This window comes from Capricornis sumatraensis, chromosome 15 (genome assembly GCF_032405125.1).
Source record: "Capricornis sumatraensis isolate serow.1 chromosome 15, serow.2, whole genome shotgun sequence".
In the NCBI taxonomy this organism is placed as follows: domain Eukaryota; kingdom Metazoa; phylum Chordata; class Mammalia; order Artiodactyla; family Bovidae; genus Capricornis; species Capricornis sumatraensis.
In genome coordinates this window covers 42,299,765-42,319,209 of record NC_091083.1, presented here as the reverse complement: position 1 = coordinate 42,319,209, position 19,445 = coordinate 42,299,765, and the positions used below count along the sequence as shown (strand labels likewise).

Below are 19,445 nucleotides of genomic sequence, written 5' to 3'. Positions count from 1 at the left end.
CATGTAATTTTGTATTAACTTAGTTGAGATCCCAATGTGTATTAGCTATTAATACATAAGCTGTTTTTAATTAAAAATAGTAAAATAAAAAAGGGAGCAGAAGAAAGTTGTGTACTGTTAAAAAAACAAAAAGGGGGGAAAAAAGCAAAGAAGCCATGGGGATTCTGGGACATATGTTTTTAGAAGCTGCACGTTGCAGGGGCCACAGGTAGAGCAAGATGGGGGAGAAATAAGGTTTACTGTACGCTGACCATGATGAAATCCAAGACTCTGATGTTATCTGACAGCTGAGCCAGTCAGTGCTTGAGTCTCCCAGCCTCTGGCTACCACATTGAGTAACCTGTTCTAACTTTCCACACCCCAATGGCAGCCATAGCTTGATCTTGGAAGAAGAATCACAAATAAAGCCCATGAGGCTGTTTTCTTTCTCATTTCCTAGGGAATGGCACTCACATGTACCCACTTCAGGGGAGGATGAGCTCTCCTTGTTGCCATGGAGACAACATCCCCTTGGTTGAGTCAAGGGCGTAAGAGCCCCAGGCCCACCGCTGTTCCATCTTACTCCCTTGTCAAAGCCAGGCCTTCAGAACATGAGCTCCCCTGTTGCCCCAGATGGTCCATGCACTATCTGGAAAGGTTAATGACAACTGTTTCTTGCTTTTAGAGATTCAGGTTCAGGAGGGAATAAATTCTAACTTCACATAAATAATTGAAGATGGGTCAGAATAAACAAGAATAGACTAGAAAAGTAATTTTAATATATTAAAAAAAGCCCCCAAACCAAAAGAGCAAAATTTACCCTGGTCACCTACCCAGCTTCTCCGAGTCCCTATTGCCTGATGAATCTGAAGGGTCGTATGGTTTGTCAGGAACTCAGAGATCCTGGACATCCCCATGACCTGCAGCCTAGTATGAGCTGATGAAACAACCCGGCTTCATCTGGACCGAGGGTGGGCAGAGGGAAGGGGTGAGGGAAGCAGATGATGGAGAATGCAGTGGGTCAAGCCACACCGGGTCACATGCCATGGATTTCAGCGGTTTTGTTCTGGCTTCACCATATGCAAAATCACTACTTCTGGAGGTCTGTGCCACTCCTCGGTGCCAACTGTAAATTCACAGGGGCTGGCTGGCACAAGGTGGGCAGTGCTGTCCAGGACTCAGGCACATCCCTGTGTCTGGGAGCCTAGAAGGAGCTAATGAGGGTTTTCCCTACAAGTGACACCAACAGGAGTGGGAGCTCCACGTGCAAGAGCTGGGGGGCTGCTCACTGAGGCTGAGCAGGTGTTCCAAGACAGAAGCCTCCAGGCCAAGTCCCTGGTGAGGAACAGACAGCCACCCACACTTTCAATGAAAAAGCACCTCACAATGTGTCTCAGTGACCCTACCAAGTTTCTGGATCTGACACTCCGTGGGAGACTTCAGAATGTGTTCGATAACGAGCTGACTGTTCTCTGAAAACTCACTCTCCAAATTTCTCATTTGTAGTCAGGACTCGTGCACATCACTCAGGACAAAAATCCCAGACTCTTCCCTGAGTGATCTCATTTGATGCCCCCGCCCCCCCCCCACCATTTTCAATTTACCAGCAAATCCTCTTGATGTCACCTCCAAAAATATTCTAAATAGAACAACCACATCTTCTTATATTTAGTGCCCAGAATTCAGCTCTCGCCTCATCACTGGTTTCCCCACCACCATCTTGTCACCATCAGGTTCCTTTCTCCAAGGAGTCGTCAGAGCAAACTTTGCCAGAGGATAAATCAGATGTTACTCTAGAGCTTAGAGCCCTCCCATAGCTTCCCACAGCACCCAATCCCCACCACGACCCGTCCCAGCCAAGCTCTCTCCCATCTACACCCCTCCCCCCTCCACACTAGGCTTCCCAGTGGGCCTTTGCTCTGACCCTCAACAATGCCACGCTTGTTCCTGTCTGAACACCCAACTGCTCCTTCCCTGGGGTTCCCTTCCCAGGTCTCCATACAGTGCTGCCTTGTCATTTGGGGTTCTTTTGTGACACTTTCCCAGACCACTTCCCTAGAGCTGCTCTCCTCCTCCCCTACAGGGCCCCCATCCCATTGCTCACGACATTTCCTTCAAGGGCTCATCTTTGCACTACAGTCTGACCATTTATTGGCTTCCATGCTCCTTGCCTGTGTCCCCCTGCTGGTCTGTGAGCTCTAGCGGTGCCAGGACCTTTCCCACCCTGCTCGTCTCTGTGTGTCTTGTGAATGCACATAAAAGGCAGTGAGTGGAGACCCTCAGAACACCAATAATTTTGTTTCAAGACTGTGTCTCAAGTTCTGTCCAGAGTCCCCACCATCTCAACCCAGCTTGTCACTGGGGCACCGGTGGCAGGTGGTGACATATGTCCACTCATCATCTAATGCCCCAGGCACTGGCCAGACAATTCCTGGGCACGTTTGTGTCAGGCTATGGGGCCTTGTGATCGCTATCTCTGATCCATACATCAACCCTCCCCTTCTCTGTGTCAAGGCTCACTTAGTAAATGCATCAAAGATTGACGGAGTGCCAACCACATGTGGGCAGTCCTCTGGGTGCTGTGGACACAGTGGGAACCAGGGGGAAGGAGGCTGGGCTCTCAGGGACTCACAGCCTGGTACTACTATGGTTTCCTGGTGGAAAAGAGCTCCCCTCATTTCTGCAGTGTCTTCACGCACATCGTCACCTTCGGGATGAGGGGGGCTGGTCACCGCACACACCTCTTCCTGCTGCCCTTGGCTCTGTTCTTTCCTTGCGCTAGCCTGTGGGATTAGCCCACCCAACTTTTACAGCGTCCCAAAGGCAACGGCTGTCTATCTGCTTGGCTGGTGTGTTTCCTCTGCTCACAGAGGAACTCAAATGTCTGAAACAGTGCCTGCAACCAGAGTCTTAGCAAAAAAAAAAATTTTTTTTAAAGTTTTATTTGGTGCCATTTTCTTTATAGAGTGGGATTTAGTAGTGTTTTCTCACTCCATTAAACTATCAACGCTTGCAGAGGGACCTTCCCTGGAAATGCTTTATAAATCAATATCTCTTTTTCCCACACTCTCTACAATCCTTACTTTGTTTTACTTTTCTACAGCATTGGCCACCCCTGGACACACATGCTCTCACCTTGTTCACTGTCAGACAGTCTTGAACCCTCTCTCCTTCAGTCTGTCCATCCATCTATCTACTGACTTCATTTCTGTTGGATAATCAATACTCCAACAAGTAATGGCCTGCTCCGACTCCATCCTTTCTTCACTGGTGTCTCTCTAGTGCCTACCACACTGCCTGGTACGTAGCAGATACTCAGAAATATTTGCTGAATCGATAAATGGACCTACTGCCCAAAGAGGGAATATAGTAAACATTTCCCCCAGAACCCGATCCACGGACTACTACTATAGGTTTGAATTCACAGATGATGATATGAAGAAACAAACACCTCGAGTTCACATTTTTTTGTGCAAAGACAGGCTTGTGGTTCTAGATCTCCTCAGGCGATGGGGGCTGGCTACGGCTCCCACCACGAACACTTTAACCACATTTGCTCAAACCAGAAGCATGAAGTCTGATCGGTTTGGTCATAGCCCCTGCAGCGCTCTGTGCGTCTGGGGTGACAGGAGGGCAGGCGGGGCGCTCAGGGGACACGGGGCTGTGGGAGTAGACACAGCGGCCTTCCTGGCACTCTGCACACACACGGTCACCACTTGCTCATGTTCTGGACTTCTTCACCTCCCCACTTCTTCACATCTCCTGTGTGCGGGCTCTGCTCATGGGCTAAGGGCTTGTGTGCTGGCAAGTGGGTCTCGGTGCCCAGACTGAGGGGGCCTGGAGCCACTTGGCAGTTTCAGGAGGCTCAGGAGTGGATGTGAGGGACTCAAGATGCCAGATCCCCCAGAAGGGTGGAAGTTCAGCAGATGCTACATATGCTAATTTGGGGTGAGGAGGAATTCCCTGATCTTTCCCTTTTCACTGGATCACACCCTCTGCTTCCTTGTGAGGCAGGTTTTGTGGGAATGCAGAGGCACTGAGCTGTGAGTGGGAGCACAGCTGTGGTGTGGAGGGAGCTTAATGCACCAGGCCTCTGAGCTAGGCTTGAGGGGGAACCTCCCATTGCTGGGCTTTCAGGACCCCTGCAGCCCTAAACTCCTCACAACTTAACGGCTCTGTGACTGACAGGTTACTTGGTCTCTCAGAGCCTCGGTTTCCTCTTTTGTAAAAACACTGTCCTCTTCAGAGGGTTCTTGTGAGGATCAGAGGGGTTTCAAGCATGAGAGCAGCGCCAGGCACAGGCTAACAGCTAAGGATGCTTGTTTAAAGAGAAACGATAAAGCAGGCATCTGCCAGCCAGAGGGCTTCTGTCCCTACTGCACTCACCCATCAACCTGGTTCAGCTGCTTGTGGGGCGGGGGGCTGGCTGGACAACAGGCAGCACAGGGGCCGTGCGATCCATTTGGGCATGATCCCGACCAGAAAGACACGTGTGGCCAAAGATGGACCTTCTACTTGGGGTGGCTCTGGGATGGCTGTAAGGTTCTTGGCTCCTTGTACATTGAAAGGGAAGTGACCTTGCCTTTTTCTCCCACAGGATGAAAGGTCTCCAAGGGCCTCTCCTACAAAGTCAAATGCATCCAACACAAATGCCACAGTCACTTTAAAGCATTTGTAACAGCCCTAGTCTTTACTGATGTGAAGATAAAATAAACTGGACAGAATGTCTCAGAAGGATGGTCCACCATCATGGTACACAGACCGCTAGACTTTAGAGTAAGAGGGGGAAAACCACACTTAAAATGGCAAATCTTAAAGAAGGGGATACATGTGAACTTATTTACAAAACTGAAGTAGAGCCATGATGTAGAAAACAAACCAAGGGATGAGGGCTGGGGGAAGATTAAATAGGAGATTAGAAGTGACATATATGCATAATAAATAACTAATAATAAGCTGCCTTACAGCACAGAGAGCTCTACTCAATATTCTATACTGGCCAAGATGGGAAAAAGAATCTAAAAAAGAGAGTGGATATATGTATGTGTATAACTGATTCACTTTGCTGTATACCTGGAACTAATATAACACTGTAAATCAACTATACTCCAATAATTTTTTTTTTTAATGGGCAAAGATTTGAACAGACTCTTGCCAAACAAGATGTATGCTTAGCAAGGAAGAAGCACATGAAAAGATACTCAGCATCATGACTTATCAGGGAAATGCAAGTTAAAACCATAGTGCGGTGCCATGCATGCTCACTAGAATGGCTAAAAGTGAAACAGAACAACAGTCTGAAAGCACCAAGTGCTGGAGAAGATGCAGAGTGGCTGGAATACACATCTTGCTGGTGGGAATACAAAAGGGTTTCAGCCACTTTGAAAGTCTGTTGGTGGTTTCTCATAAACATACTCACCATATGACCCAGCAATCCCACTCCTGCCTTATCTACCCCAAAGAAATGACATCAGTGTCCACACAAGGACCTGTAATGCCTCTGTATACATTTGTTTGTGTCACACTAGCCGTGGGACACTGCACAGGCTTTGTTCTGCAGTCATTTATCTGCTTTCTATGGTAACCAGGGACCAATGGTTACGTACGTGGAGTGGAACGGATCATCGTCTTTATCTCTGGGGAGAATGAGGAAAGCGTGGTTGGTTTCTGATTAATCTAAACCAACTGAGTAATTCTAGTTCCTGGTTCAGGGATGGTCAGGTGACCTGAGTCCAATCAGATTTTTGTTTGATGATGCCATGAGGATGAAGGGTGGGGAGATATTCTCCTTCTTCTGTGAAATGTGTATATGAGGCCTGAAACGGCTACAGCCCCCAAGAAAAATAGTTATGTGGAAGAGAACAAAAGAGATTAGTGATAAGAGAATCACAGAAAATGGGGCTGGAGGCTTGATCAAACCATGCCTGATGTCCAGTTTTCTTCTCTAATTTTTAGACATTAATAAATCCCCATCCTCTAAGAGACCAAATTAGAGCTGGGGCTTTCTGTTACCTGAAACCAAAAACCTCTTACCTAATCTAGATGTGGATTCTGATCTCCAGGGATCATTCCAAGGAAGTAGAACAATCCAGGAACAAGTGCTGTGAGCCAAAGCTCAAGTGGGAACAGAGAGCTGGGATGAGGATGCAGAGGCCACTGAGGTAGAGCAGCAGAGAGCCGTGTGGGTGACCTTAAAGGAGCCTGGGCCAGGAGCAACAGGGTCTATCGGGAGAAGATCAGGTGTGGGGCTCTGTTGGGACCTGGCCTTGTAGGGGAACGAGGGGACAACCAAAGAAAAGATGCCAGGCAACATAAGGGAGACAGCCTTGAGCAGACAGATAGTCATAGGACAGGAGCATCCAGAGAGGACCACTTATGCTGCCTGGACCAACTGCCCAAGGCCAGAGGGGACCACTAATGCTGCCTGGACCAACTGCCCAAGGTGGGCTGCTTCTTGCCCAAGGTTGAGCTTGGTCCAAGGACTGAGCAGAGCTGAGCCTACAGATGGGGCTCAAGCAGGTACAGCTGCTCCTCATCCCCTGCTCTGGATGAGGGCAGGGGATCTGCTTTCAACAAGATCTTCCTAAGGCAGGTGGCCTGCAGATGACCCTGGGAGAAACTCTTCTACTTGAATGTGGCAGAATATCCAGGGACCACACCAGCTGGACCTGACCCAGGCCTTGGTCTACTCCTGCACCACAAATTCTCCCATTACAGCATCCTGCCTCCTGGGCAGGGCCGCCACCTGCACTTGGCCCCTCCTGGTTTCTCCATGGATCACTCTTTCTATTCCTTGAGTTTTCCCCCCACCCACCCCAACTCTATCAGGGGATGGCAGGCCTACAGTTCCTAATTTTAGGTTTGGCAACTATTGGTGTGAGATCTTCAGCCTTCCCTGTCCTCAGTTCCCAGCCTCTTGGGAAGACTGGATGCTTCTCTGAACAGCAATTTAATAGGTGGTGTGTTGCTGGGTTTTGTCTGGGGAACAGTAAGCCAGAAACCAAGGTGCACAGGTAACTGAGGTGGCCTGTAGACCTCTCACTGTATTTATCAGCCTGAATCCCCTGTCTGTTTGGGGGAACTGTAAACCCAGCAGTGGACAACGTCCTTTGATTACGAGAGCAGCTTCTAGCTGAGCACTGGTTGGGCTGAGTACTTCCATCACCCAGCTTGGGTCACCACCATGGTGCTGACACGTCCAGTCCTTGCTTTGCTTTGTTCCATTTCCTGCGTGCCTGAGTGCTAAGTCACTTTAGTTGTGCCCGACTCTTTGCCACACTATGGACCGTGGCAGGCCAGGCTCCTCTGTCTATGGGATTCTCCAGGCAAAAATACTGGAGTGGGTTGCCACGCCTTCCTCCAGGGGATCTTCCTGACCCAGAGATTGAACCAGCATCTCTTTCATCTCCTGCATTGGCAGGTGGGTTCTTACCACTAGCACCACCTAGGAAGCCCCTGTTTCATCTCCTACACTCAACATTTCTAAGGAACACCCACGAGCTAAGGGATAATTATACGAACTCAATAATAACATCTGGAATTTTTAAGTCATAAGTTCCCCATGTAAACAAAGAGTGGATTTGACAGTCCGCACATGTGACTCAGATCCAGGCTGAACTACTTACGGTTGCCCCCTGCCTCCAGCTACTCAGTCCTCTGTGAATGAGGATGACACTATCTTAAAAGTCAGGAGATGCATTTCTGCAAATACCTATAAAGTATCTAGTGCGGTGCCTGCACTTTGGTGCAGCTAAGTAAGTCCCCTACATACAAACAAGTTCCATTCTGAGAGTGCTCTCCTGAGTCACTTTTATTCATAAGTCCAACAAAGTTAGCCTGGGCACCCAACAAGTAATGACTGTTACTACTTGGCAGTACCAGTGACATCACCCCTGCTTTGACGCTTGCTTCTGGACATCCTGAGCTTGAAATAAAGATACGGTACTACTGTGCTCTGTACAGTGCTGTCCAGTAAAGTACAACCACATGTTGAGGGTGCACTCACATGACAGTGTACACCAGACACGTGAACTAACTTATGTGACCGCACATGCAAAGGCACATTCACATCTTTAAAAGTTCACAACTTGTAGGCTTATATGTAAGGGACTTACTGTAAATGGCAACTTAAAAAATATATGTGTGTATCCATATATATACATAAAACATCTATCTGGTTTTTCTTATTCTTTCCATTTCTCTGCTGAAATTACTCACCCTCCTTTATTCTTCCCACCTTTCCCTATTTAAGAGAGATGGTTTAAATGGTTTTCTTCTAATTCTTGTATCTGGGTCATCTGTGGTTTACTTCTGCGGTCTTTCCTGGGTTATGAGTTCTGTTCCTACCGCTTCACGGGTCCTGTAACTTACTGCTTGCTCCTGGAAATTATGTACAGAAGAGTGAGAGCTGAGGAATAATCCTGGTTCTTTTCCCTCTGGGAATCTCCAGTTCTTCTCTCGCCTGTTGGCACAGGGAGGACGTGATCATTCAGAGGTCAGCCTGGCTTCGTCCGACCAGGGCTGAGTGGCAGCCCACTTTGGCTCAGCACGACACCATCCAGCTTCCCGAGGAAGGACCAGTCTCCCAGTTCTTATCAGGATCTGATCTGGCATTCCAAATTCCCAGTTCCCTTTGCGTCCATCCATTTTGGGTCTCAGAAGAGTGTGGGAGATGGGGCAGAGGGAATGATTTCCTTCGATTTATCGACCCTGCCTTCATTTCCACTTTTCTCAGCAAATCTGGGGTGAGGGCATCAAATCATTATTGTCCTGGATGGTCTTTCAGAAGCCAGTGGATGATGTTAGGCTCACTTGTCCAGTGAACTTCTGGATCCTGCTGCTCCCCCGTGTCCAGACCCACCAGGGCTTACAGCTCACGTGGGATGGGCTCCTCTCTCTGGAAATCTGTCCATCAAGCCCTTCTGGTCGCCACTGTCCCTTGACATCCCCGTATATGATTTTTACATTATCCAGATTTCTCCTTGCACTTCTAGGGAGCTCAGGCCTTCTGCATCCCAAGTGGAAGCAAAGACTGCCTAGAATGGCAGCTGTTGTTTTGAACACAAAGGACATTCCCTGCAAGCAGGCTGTCCTGGGCCTGAGCTCCTAGGAGGCAGCCTGGCACTGAGGCTGGAGGTGAGACCTACGCATTGGCTTATGTTTGAAGGCTGTTTTGAGTGTGTAGCCATGCTTTGTGGACCCCACTTATATCTACCCACCTTTTACCATTTCAGGTCCTTCCAACAGCCAGCCTCCTAAGTCTACTTGCTTAGGGGTTTTCTCTGGAACCCAAAGTCCACCCTGCCTGTGCTCAGTAAATTGGAACGTCATGGAATTAATGTCCCTCAAAGGCAATACTTATGCAATGACGGGGAAGGCTGGTGGATAAATCCCCTGCTTCTGCCCCTTGGGTGCAAAAACCTGGAGGCTGTGTTCTGTGCTATCTTCCCGGCCCCCAGAAGCAGCCATCCCAGCTGCCCACACCAGGGACTTGCTGGGGACACACAGCCCTTGGCTGCTTTTACCCCCCTGTTTTATTCCCCCACTGCCTGGCTGGCCTGTCCTGGGATCACCTTTTATTTATTTTTTTTTTAAGTTTTTTTTTTTTTAATGTGAACAATTTTTTAAGTTTTTATTGAATTTGTTACAATATTATTTCTGTTTTCTGTTTTGGCTTTTTGGCCACAAGGCATGTGGGATTCTAGCTCCCTGATCAGGGATCAAACCCTCAGCTCCTGCACTGGAGCACTTAACCACTGAACCGCCAGGGAAGTCTCTGAGATCAACTTTTAGATAAACTACTTGAATTTTAAATTGCTGTTTAGATTCCCCTGGGGAAACCCAATCGCAGGCAGGCAGGTCTTGATTCAGAGATCTCTGGGTGCTGGCTGGGGCCGGCACAGGGAAAGTGTACACAGAAGGAAGGCAAACCCAGCCACTAGGAGGTGGGCCTCACCAGAGGATATCAGGTACGTTTCTAGGATGCCGGGAGAGGAATGAGGGGCTCCTCTGCCAGCCTGTAATAACCGGAATATGAGAGTTCTGCATCTGGGATGCAGTTAGACTGTTTACCGCCTGCCTATGCTTATGTCTTGAAAGCTTAGCATAACTCTGAATGGGAGATTTAAATTCATAAGTATGTTGTTTTGCAAAACTGGCAGCAGTTCTTTCAATATAATACGAAAGATACATTACCGTGTTGTCTCCAGATCTCAGTGTTCTGTCTTTGTTATTATGTTTTGCTCTTAAATAAAGAAAATCTTTAGGACCACAGTCCTGTACATGTCTTGTGAGAATTCCAAGAACCTTTCCATAAGCTACTTTCCAAGAAGCAATTTCTTTCTAGTCCCATAAAACTCCCCAAAGCACCTTAGGCGAACTCCAAGGTGCTGGGTATGTTCGCAAATTGCCAGTGTAGCAGACATTCAATTACATCGAATTCATCAAAACCCTAATTGAGACAGGAACTCAAGCCTTATGGCTGAATCACTTTAATTTCAGATGGGGAGCAGACTTGGTCACTAACAGCCTTTCACGTCAGGACACCATTAGAGAGGCCCACGAGCGCTCACTGGTAATTCTCCCCGCAAATGCAAGTGTGGAGCAACGTAAATGACGCTGCCAAGTGAGCCCCATGACGGGATTGATGAATTAGCCCATTCCCAAAGTCTGTCCTGTGCTGCCACACCCCTCGGTCCCAGCTCCACTGCCCAGGAGGGCTTCTTGGCAGATAGGGCAGCACCTGTGTCTCACCGAAGTTGGTTTTCCTCCCAGCGATCAGAAGGCGCAGGGACCAGGACCAGTCCTCTGAGGTCTTTCTACTGACACCTCCTCATTTTTTTTTTTTTGGCTGTGTCGGGTCTTAGATGTAGCACAAGGGATCAGCACTATGTCATGCAGGATCCTTTGCTGCGGTGCATGGACTCTCGAGTTGCGACACACTGGCGTAGTTGCTCTACAGCGTGTGGGATCTTAGCTTCCCAACTAGGGGTCGAACCCTCACCCCCTGCATCAGAAGGCAGATTCTTAACCACTGGCTCAATAGGGAATTCCCAACACCTCATCTTGCTTATCATTTTCTCCCCAACCTTCCCATTCCTCCCCACTGGCATCCCGTGGTTGTTCAACTTTTTTTTTTTAACTTTTTAAATTGGAAGATAATTGCTTTACAAAGTTGCGGTGGTTTCTGCCATACATCAGCATGAATCAGCCATAAGTATATATATGTCCGTCCCTCTAGAGCCTGTCTCCCACTCCCATCCCTCTAGGTTGTCACAGACTACTGTCTTGAGTTCCCTGTGTCATACAGCAACTTCCCATTAGCTATCTATTTTACATATGGTCATGCGTATATTTAGGCTCAGCTGGTAAAGAATCCACCTGCAATGCAGGAGACCCCCGTTTGATTCCTGGGTCAGGAAGATCTCCTAGAGAAGGGCATGACAACCCACTCCTGTATTCTTGCTTGGAGAATCCCTATGAATAAGAGGAGCCTGGTGGGCTACAGTCCATGGGGTCGCAAAGAGTCGGACACGACTGAGCAACTAAGCACACAGCACGTGTTTCAGTGCCACTCTCTCAATTCGTCCCACCCTTTCCTTCCCCTGCTGGGTCCACAAGTCTGTTCTTTATGTTGAGTCTCTATTGCTAGCTACCCTGCAAGTGAATTCATCAGCACCATTTTTCTAGATTCCATATGTAAATGTTAATATACGATATTTGTTTTTCTCTTTCTGACTTACTTCACTCTGTATAACAGGCTCTAGGTTCATCCACCTCACTAGAACTGAGTCAAATTCGTTCCTTTTTATGGCTGAGTAATAGTCCATCATACCACATCTTTCTCCAAACACCTGTCAATGGACATCTAGATTGCTTCCATGTCCTGGCTATTATAAATAGTGCTGCAATGAACACTGGGGTAGATGTGTCTTTTAGAATTGTGGTTTTCTCAGGGTATAAGCCCAGAAGTGGTATTGCTGGATCATATGGTAGCTTTACTTCTAGTTTTAAAAGAAATCTCCATGGGCTTCCCTACTGTTTCAGCAGTAAATAATCCACCTGCAATGCAGCAGATGTGGGCTGGATCTCTGGGTTGAGAAGATCCCCTGGAGAAGGCAACGGCAACTCCAGGATTCCACTCCAGTATTCTTGCCTGGGAAATCCCATGAATAGAGGAGCCTGGTAGGCTATATATAGTCCACGGGGTCACAAATGAGTTGGACATGACTTAGCAACTAAACAACAACATACTGTTCTCCATGGTAGCTGTATCAACTTACGTTCCCACCAACTGTGCAAGAGGCTTCCCTTCTCTCCACGTCCTCTCCAGCATTGTTTGTAGATTTTTGATGATGGCCATTCTGTTCCACTGTATTGTTAATAAGTTCTGGCAAGAGGTAGGTCAAATTATTGCAGTGACTGAGGGTGGAATCTGGAGACAGTGACCCCAGGGAACCTTTTTCTTCTCAGAGCTGATAATGGTGCCTGATGGTACTAGTGTGTACCATGTGGACCAAGCACTGCTGAACAAGCTCTGTTTCACCCTTACAGTGATGCTAAGAGGTAGATGTCCTTGTACCCATTCTACAGAATGAGAACACTGAAGGTTAGAGAGGTGACATAACTTCTCCAAGGCTCCATGGCCAGCAAATGGCAGAGCCAGGATTCACATCTAGGCGTATCTGATCCCTGGGCTCATGTTCTTTCCAAAACATCATTTTTTCTCCCTCTGCAAAGACTTCCGGGATTCTACGAAGGTCTGAAAAAGAGAGCTGGGTAGCCTTGGAACTCAACTCTCCAAGTGGGCACAGGACAAGGAGAGTCAGGAGGGAGGTCAGCCCCAGAATCAACACCCGGGTCCTCTAACACCATCGTGGTGGGTGCTTCTCCCCTGATCATGTGAGAGGAGTTTGGCAAGGCCCTTCCAGGGGGGCGAAGTGACTGATCCCAGCACTTGCTAAAGTTCAGGAAGCAATCTGTCTTTTCAGCAGGTGTTCTAACCAAGCCAGTGATTAACCGCATTGCTAATAAATTATGAAACACAAGTGCATTCAGCCCACCTCCTATGTAATTAGTTGTGTGGCATTTACTCGGCACTTTTCAGCCATGTGTTTCATTTCTTTACATTATTTCTCCCCCTTTGGGCTTGACTTTGCATCAAGCTTCAGGTACAAATGACTAATGAACTGGTGACAACACTAATACCGGCCGAGCTAACACTCCTACTGCTAACGGTGACGATGCTAATTAAGAGAGTGCTGACAGCCACAGGCTCTGTGACTATTCATCTCTGGGAGGCAATGAGAGGGCGGCCAGCATAGATGGGGGCCAGGAAAGTACAAACGGCCCCAAAGGTAAAGATGGACACTCACTTTTGGGGGGTACTAACTACATTTACAAGAGATCTAAAAAATGCCATGTCGCGGGTCCATAAAATCTAACGGACTGAAATGGACTGAAAGGATAAAGAAAGAAAACATTCAGTCTAGCAAGTCAGGTGTAACTTGATCACCACATATGGACCCAGCTGTCCAGCAGCCCCTTCTGGGGGTAAGCATCCAGCTGTGGGCTCTGGAGCCGACCCCTGATGGGATCAAGGTGTCCCTCTGCCTGTACCCCAGAAGCAACCAACCAACCAGGTGACCCAAACAAACCACTCAGCATGAAGATGATGGGAATGAAAAGCAGGCAGTAAGGGGGGCAGTGGTGCCAGGGAGCAGCCGGCCTTTGTCACTCTGGGGTCCTCATGAGAGTCAGTGGTGCTGGGTGCCCCCGGCCGGGGTCTGGCAAAAGATGTGGGAGAAGGTTTGCAGGAACTTCTTTAGCCCTGCAAACCAACCAGCCATTTCCAGCAGAACCTGCTTCCTTCCCCCATAGTGAGGGGGCTGGTGGGGTCCCCGGGTTCCTCGGTACTGCAAGTGGGAGACACTCACAGGCTACTGGCAGTCACTTTTCCTAGAAGATATGGAGTCCTGGCTGTTTGGGCAGAGAGCTCAGAACTGTGTTTCTGAATAATCTTTCTATGAAAGAAACTAGGGCATCAGAGCCAGCCGGGAGGGGGGTTGGCTACAAACCCCCAGCTGCCACTGCAAGGCTGTGGATGCCCGGCAGCCTCACATGGTGGTGACATCAATGTCTTCTCCAGATTTTCCAAGACAGACACCAGATGCACACGGGCCCCATGACACCTTTTGGCAGTGGAATAGTCTCTATGGATAAAATGCAGGCATGCAAAGCCTCTCATGACCCCCAAAGTGAGCTCAAATGGACACAGAAGTCAAATGTTTGATCCTTATAGAAAGAGAGAGAATGCTCCCCAAACTGTGACAAGTGAAGAAAAACAATCTGTCATCTCCTCTCCCTCCACCCCATTAACTCCATTTCCACTCCTAAGGGTGGTTTACATCATTCCAGTTCAGATCAGTAACACGGCAAAATGAGGGTGACACCCTCAGATCTGCAGGCTGGTTACCTACTCATGTGGCTCTTGAACTCCATGATCTATCGGCCCAGAGGCCAAATCACGCTGCCTGGGTTTCCAGTCCTGGCTGGGCCAGCTTCTCGGGGCATGAGACCCCGTGTCACCCGACCCAAGACGACTGGCCCTTGGGTGCGCTCAGGGGAGACAGGCCACTGCCTTACCTCCACAAGGCCACCATGTCACGTTTTGCGAGTCTCACCTGCCCCGCGAAGAGCCCACAGACGCCGATGATGCACAGAATGTTGAACACAGCGGAGCCCACGATGGTCCCCACGCCCACGTCGCCCTTGGTGATGAAGACTCCTGAAACACAGCCTGAGGTTAGCTGGCTGCTGCGGTGGGCTGCCTCCAAAGGGGGTGCAGGGCGGTGGGGGGGGGATTTTTATTTATGTATTCATTTTCTATTGGAGCACAGTTGCTTTACAATGCTGCGTTGGTTTCTGCTGTACTACAAAGTGAGTCAGCCATATGTATACATATATCCCCTCCCTCCTGAGTCTCCCGCCCTGCCCCCATCCCAGCCCGCTAGTTCATCACAGAGTATCAAACCCAGCTCCCTCTGCTATACTGCAGCTTCCCACTAGCTGTCTGTTTTACACGGTCAAATATGTAGACATGTCAATGCTACTGTCTCAATTCATCCCAGCCTCCCCTCCTCCCACCACCCCGTGGACACACCTCTGTTCTTGACATTTGCATCTCTATTCCTGCCCTGCAAATATCTTCAGCAGTGCCGTTTTTCTAGATTCCATGTATATGTGGGGGAGTTCTTTTAAGTGTTAGTCAGACTGTTCTCAGGATCTACAGGAAACAGCCGAGGGTTGGAGAGAATTTTCCAATCTCTATTGGAGCCTCTGTCCACAGGACCATTGGAACTAGGTCTGGGACCCATTCATGCAAAGCAAAAACACCACTTTAATAAGATGAAAACAGCCACTCCAGCGGGGGGCGGGGTGGGGGGGAGGCTGGTGCTCTGCCCCTCAGGGTCTCAGGGCTCCAGTTTCCAGAGCCCTCGTTCTTCAGGGAGGACAGAGCTGAGATGTTCCTCGGGGTGCACCTACCTATGACCGACGTGAACAGCTCCGGGGCCGAACTGCCCGCTGCCATGAATGTGGCTCCAGCCACATCCTCGCTGAGGTGCAGGCGCTGCAGGGGAGCACAAGCGTAGGTGAGCCGGGTTTCTCCTGGAACAGCGGTGACTGTGACTCCCCGGGTCCCAGCTCAGTCCCTCCTCAGCTTCCCCTTCTCCCCAGCTGGGCCACACCTTCTCTCTGGGCAGTATCAGGGAGGCAGCTACATGTTCCCTCCAAGTAAAGGCTCTGACAAGATCTAGGGATCCCAAGCCAGATGCCCCGGGGGCTGCAGAGATCATGGGGGGAGGGGAGTGGTCTTGCAAGGCAGGGTGGGCCTTCACCTCCTTTTTAAAATCTCAGTTCCCTCTATGTTGCCATATATTCCTATTTATAGAGATGCCCAAATCCACATTTTTATGTAAAAGATTCTGACTTTTTTTCATTATCTTGCTGATGTTCTTGGGCTAAATTAGGCTCATGGTAACCAGTTTTTGAGCCCTGAGTCTGGGAGTTTGGGGCTGGGGAGGATCACCCATCCTCAATGCAGCCTTGAAGCCTGGGGTAGAGGGAATGGGGGTCAGTGAGAATGAGTAGAAGGAGATGGTGAGCCCACCAAGATGATCCACACAACAAGCTCTCCAGGTTACCTTGCTTGCTGACCCAAAGGGTGATTTGCAAGAAGACATGTGAACTGAGCTTGGGTGGTGTGGGGAGGTGGTGTGGGGAGCCTTTCTGTATTCACTCCTGGCCCAGAAAGGAAGCTGCCGGCTGTCAGTAAATAGGCGGCTCCTTGGGCATCCCAGCTTAAGGGACCCTGGTCCCTCTTCCAGTAGCACCACAGCTGCACTTCCCCGCTCAGCCATTGAGGGGCAGCACGGCCTCGGTGACGGCCCCCGGCTCCACTGACCCATCTGAAGTTGCTGCGGACCCTGCTGAACATTTTGACCTGGAAACCTGGGTTTCCTGGATCTTGACTGAACAGTTAACTTTCCAGGTGGTTCTGAGAAGACCCTAAGATGGAGGTGCAGCTGTCTGAAGGTGAAAGGTGTGGCTGTGAGGGTGGCCGGGCATCCCGTCTCCCTGGGCAGGTACCCCAGCAGTGCTCAGGGTCCATGGCTGGTTTGCCCAGGCTCGCCAGAAGCTGTGAGCCTCACTCTGCTGTGTCCGCTCCAGCTTGGGCTCCCGCTGGGGCGTTAGCTATGGAGTCCACCCCCAGGCTCATGCAGGTCCTGTTCCTCTCTCTGCTTCATTCATCACATTGCTTCTTCCTCCTGGACCTCCCCTCCTCTTTCACCCCTCATTCATGTCAGCTCTGGTTGCATCTCACTGGGTCCTGGCATCACCAGCTGGGGAGCACTTCTTGCCTTGGGACCCTTTTCATCTATTAGAACAGTCGTCAAAAGCTTTCCAGCTTCCTCCTGAGAAACTCCTATGTCTGGCCTGGGCATCCTCAGGGCTCCCCACATGCTGAGTCTTGTCCCTGGGTCTCCCAGCTCAGTTCTCCTGCTTGGACTCTCAGCTTACATACCTGTCCTTCTAAGACACTGCCACTGAGACTGCTGCTCCTGTCCTGCCCCTGCACAAGCCCTTCCCTGATCTCAAGGTGAGTCAATTCTGTTCCCCTCTGTTCTTCTGTTCCCCTCTTCTCTGCATCTCCAGCTCCAGCACTTCACCTGTCCCCGGGTCTCACTCTGGAGCTGCTCTGAGCCCCAGGCCCCATGATGGCCAGGATCACACCACATTTCACCTTGATTCCTCCCCAAAGGCTGTGCTCACAGGTGCCATGTGTGTCCCCAGTGGAGAAGAACACATTCTGACAATTGCATGTACATTTCCAGCACCAGGTCTTAACTTGGCTACTAAACAATGTGTGATTAGAGAGTGGTTGGCTTTGTATGAGTAAACTGCTCCTGGTGGATTTTAGAGACCACAGATGACCCTGATTACTGGTACTTTGGTGCCTCCTCCTCTTCTCCACCAGGTGACCCTGTTCTCAGGGTTAAATTGCTTTGGACAAAAGGCCTCCACACTGGCTAGCCATCCATCTCAGAAACCAGCTCTCTCACTTCCCTTCTCCCACCTCCACTGTACAGAGGAACCCACTCCCGGGGTCTCTCTAGGGTTGCTGTGGGATGATTCTCTTTCAAGTACACAAAACTGACTGACTTCGGGAGGTGGAAGAAACTGCGTAAGCTAGTAGTTCTCAAGTGTGGCTTTCAGACCAGCATATCACCTGGGAACTTATTGGGAATGTAACTTCTGTTCCCCACTGTCCCTCAAGACCCAGTGACTCAGACATGGCAGGAGGACAGTCCAGGCTGAGGGCAACGTGAAGGAACAGGAGTTCTGGACAGATAGGAGGTGCACCTGGGAGAGAGACTTTCTGAAAACGGGATTCTGAATTAAAAATAAAACAGAAAGCTTCCAGATAAAATTACATTTCAAATCAGAAAAAGAAATGAAAGAAGCAAGAGAATTGAAAGAGTTCTGGATATGCTAAATATTGTCAGATGAAAGGGATGTAATCGGCCCTGGCGTCCCCAGGGCTGACTTCGAAGAGACCCTTTCCTGGTCTCTGCAGCCAGTTCTTTCATTGTCTTGCTTTTTGAGGCCCTGCTGGCAGTATTTCTGCACATGCACAGAGAGGAAGGATGGTGGAGGCGTGGCTGAAGACTTCTCACTCTTCGAGGACCCCACGAATCATGAGGGAGGGTTATGGCGGCAGAATGAAAGGGAAGGGAGGAAGGTGGAGGAAGGAGGAAGGAAGAGTGAGACTTAAAAGAAAAGAAAGTGGGAACAGAACACAAACTGCATTTCGAGTTATGCCAAATGGTGCAGGGAGAGCTGGCCGGAAGGGTTAAAGAGCCAGCTATGGATCGGCATGGGCTCCTCTGGTAGCTCAGTTAATAAAGAATCCGCCTGCAATGCAGGAGATCCCAGTTTGATCCCTGGGTCGGGAAGATCCCCTGGAAAAGGGATAGGCTACCCACTCTGGTATTTTTGGGCTTCCCTGGTGGCTCAAATGGTAAAGAATCTGCCTGCAATGCGGGATATCTGGGTTTGATCCCTGGGTTGGGAAGATCCCCTGGAAAAGGGAAGGCGCCACCCACTCCAGTATTCTTGCCTGGAGAATCCCCATGGACAGAGAAGCCTAGTGGGCAACAATCATGGGGTCTCAAAGAGTTGGACACTACTGAGTGACTAAACACTACCCAGCACAGCGTGGGTGGGCACACCGAAACTCTAAGCAGACCAGTGAGTTTCTGGGCTACCTGGTGCCTGGCCTTCCCACCCAGCAGCACGCAGGGCTCCTCAGGACCTCAGTGGAGGAGGCTGGAACAGTTCCAGTGCTCAAACATGTACCTCACAGATCTTTTCCAAGGAGGGGACGAAGAAGTCATCACACACAATGGCCAGCGCGTAGAACATGTACATGGCCTGGAAAAGAGGAGAGAAGGGGTTAAAGTCAGAGTCAGGGCAGAGCCCCTGGGGTAAGGGTCAGGCCACCCTCTGCTTCAAGAACATCCTGTCTTCATTAATTCAGCAGCTTATACTATACACCAAGTCTTTGCAATGCCTGTCACCTATCACACGCTCACCTTGTCCACCTCCTAGATCCCCAAGTGTGCCACGGATGCTGCCCCAGGGCCTTTGTACTTGCTGTTCCCACTGCCCAGAACACGTTCCCTCCAGATCACCTTGCCTCAGCCCTCCATGTACTTAGGGCCTCTGGGTTAATGTCAATCTAAGCAAAAGGCCCTCCCTGTCCCCCATATTCTGCTTTGTTTTTCTTGATCTATTTTATGTTCAACAGGCTAAAAGCCCCAGTGCCTCTTACAAGTCCATAAACTCTCTCTCCAAGACCATGTTCCAATATTATGTACTGATCTTCCTCGAGGTAAGAAGCTTCA

General features: G+C 49.5%; 1 protein-coding gene across 1 annotated transcript in view; it reads right to left on the bottom strand.

The window, feature by feature from the left end:
- SLC24A3 (solute carrier family 24 member 3) overlaps nt 1-19,445 on the bottom strand; it is a 424,483-nt gene that overhangs the window by 84,900 nt on the left and 320,138 nt on the right. Inside the window, exons 4-6 of the mRNA XM_068987406.1 lie at nt 18,898-18,972; nt 15,523-15,607; nt 14,661-14,764 (exon numbers count right to left, since the gene is read on the bottom strand). Coding sequence (XP_068843507.1) covers nt 14,661-14,764; nt 15,523-15,607; nt 18,898-18,972 — 264 coding nt within the window. The remainder of the gene's footprint in view (nt 1-14,660; nt 14,765-15,522; nt 15,608-18,897; nt 18,973-19,445) is intronic.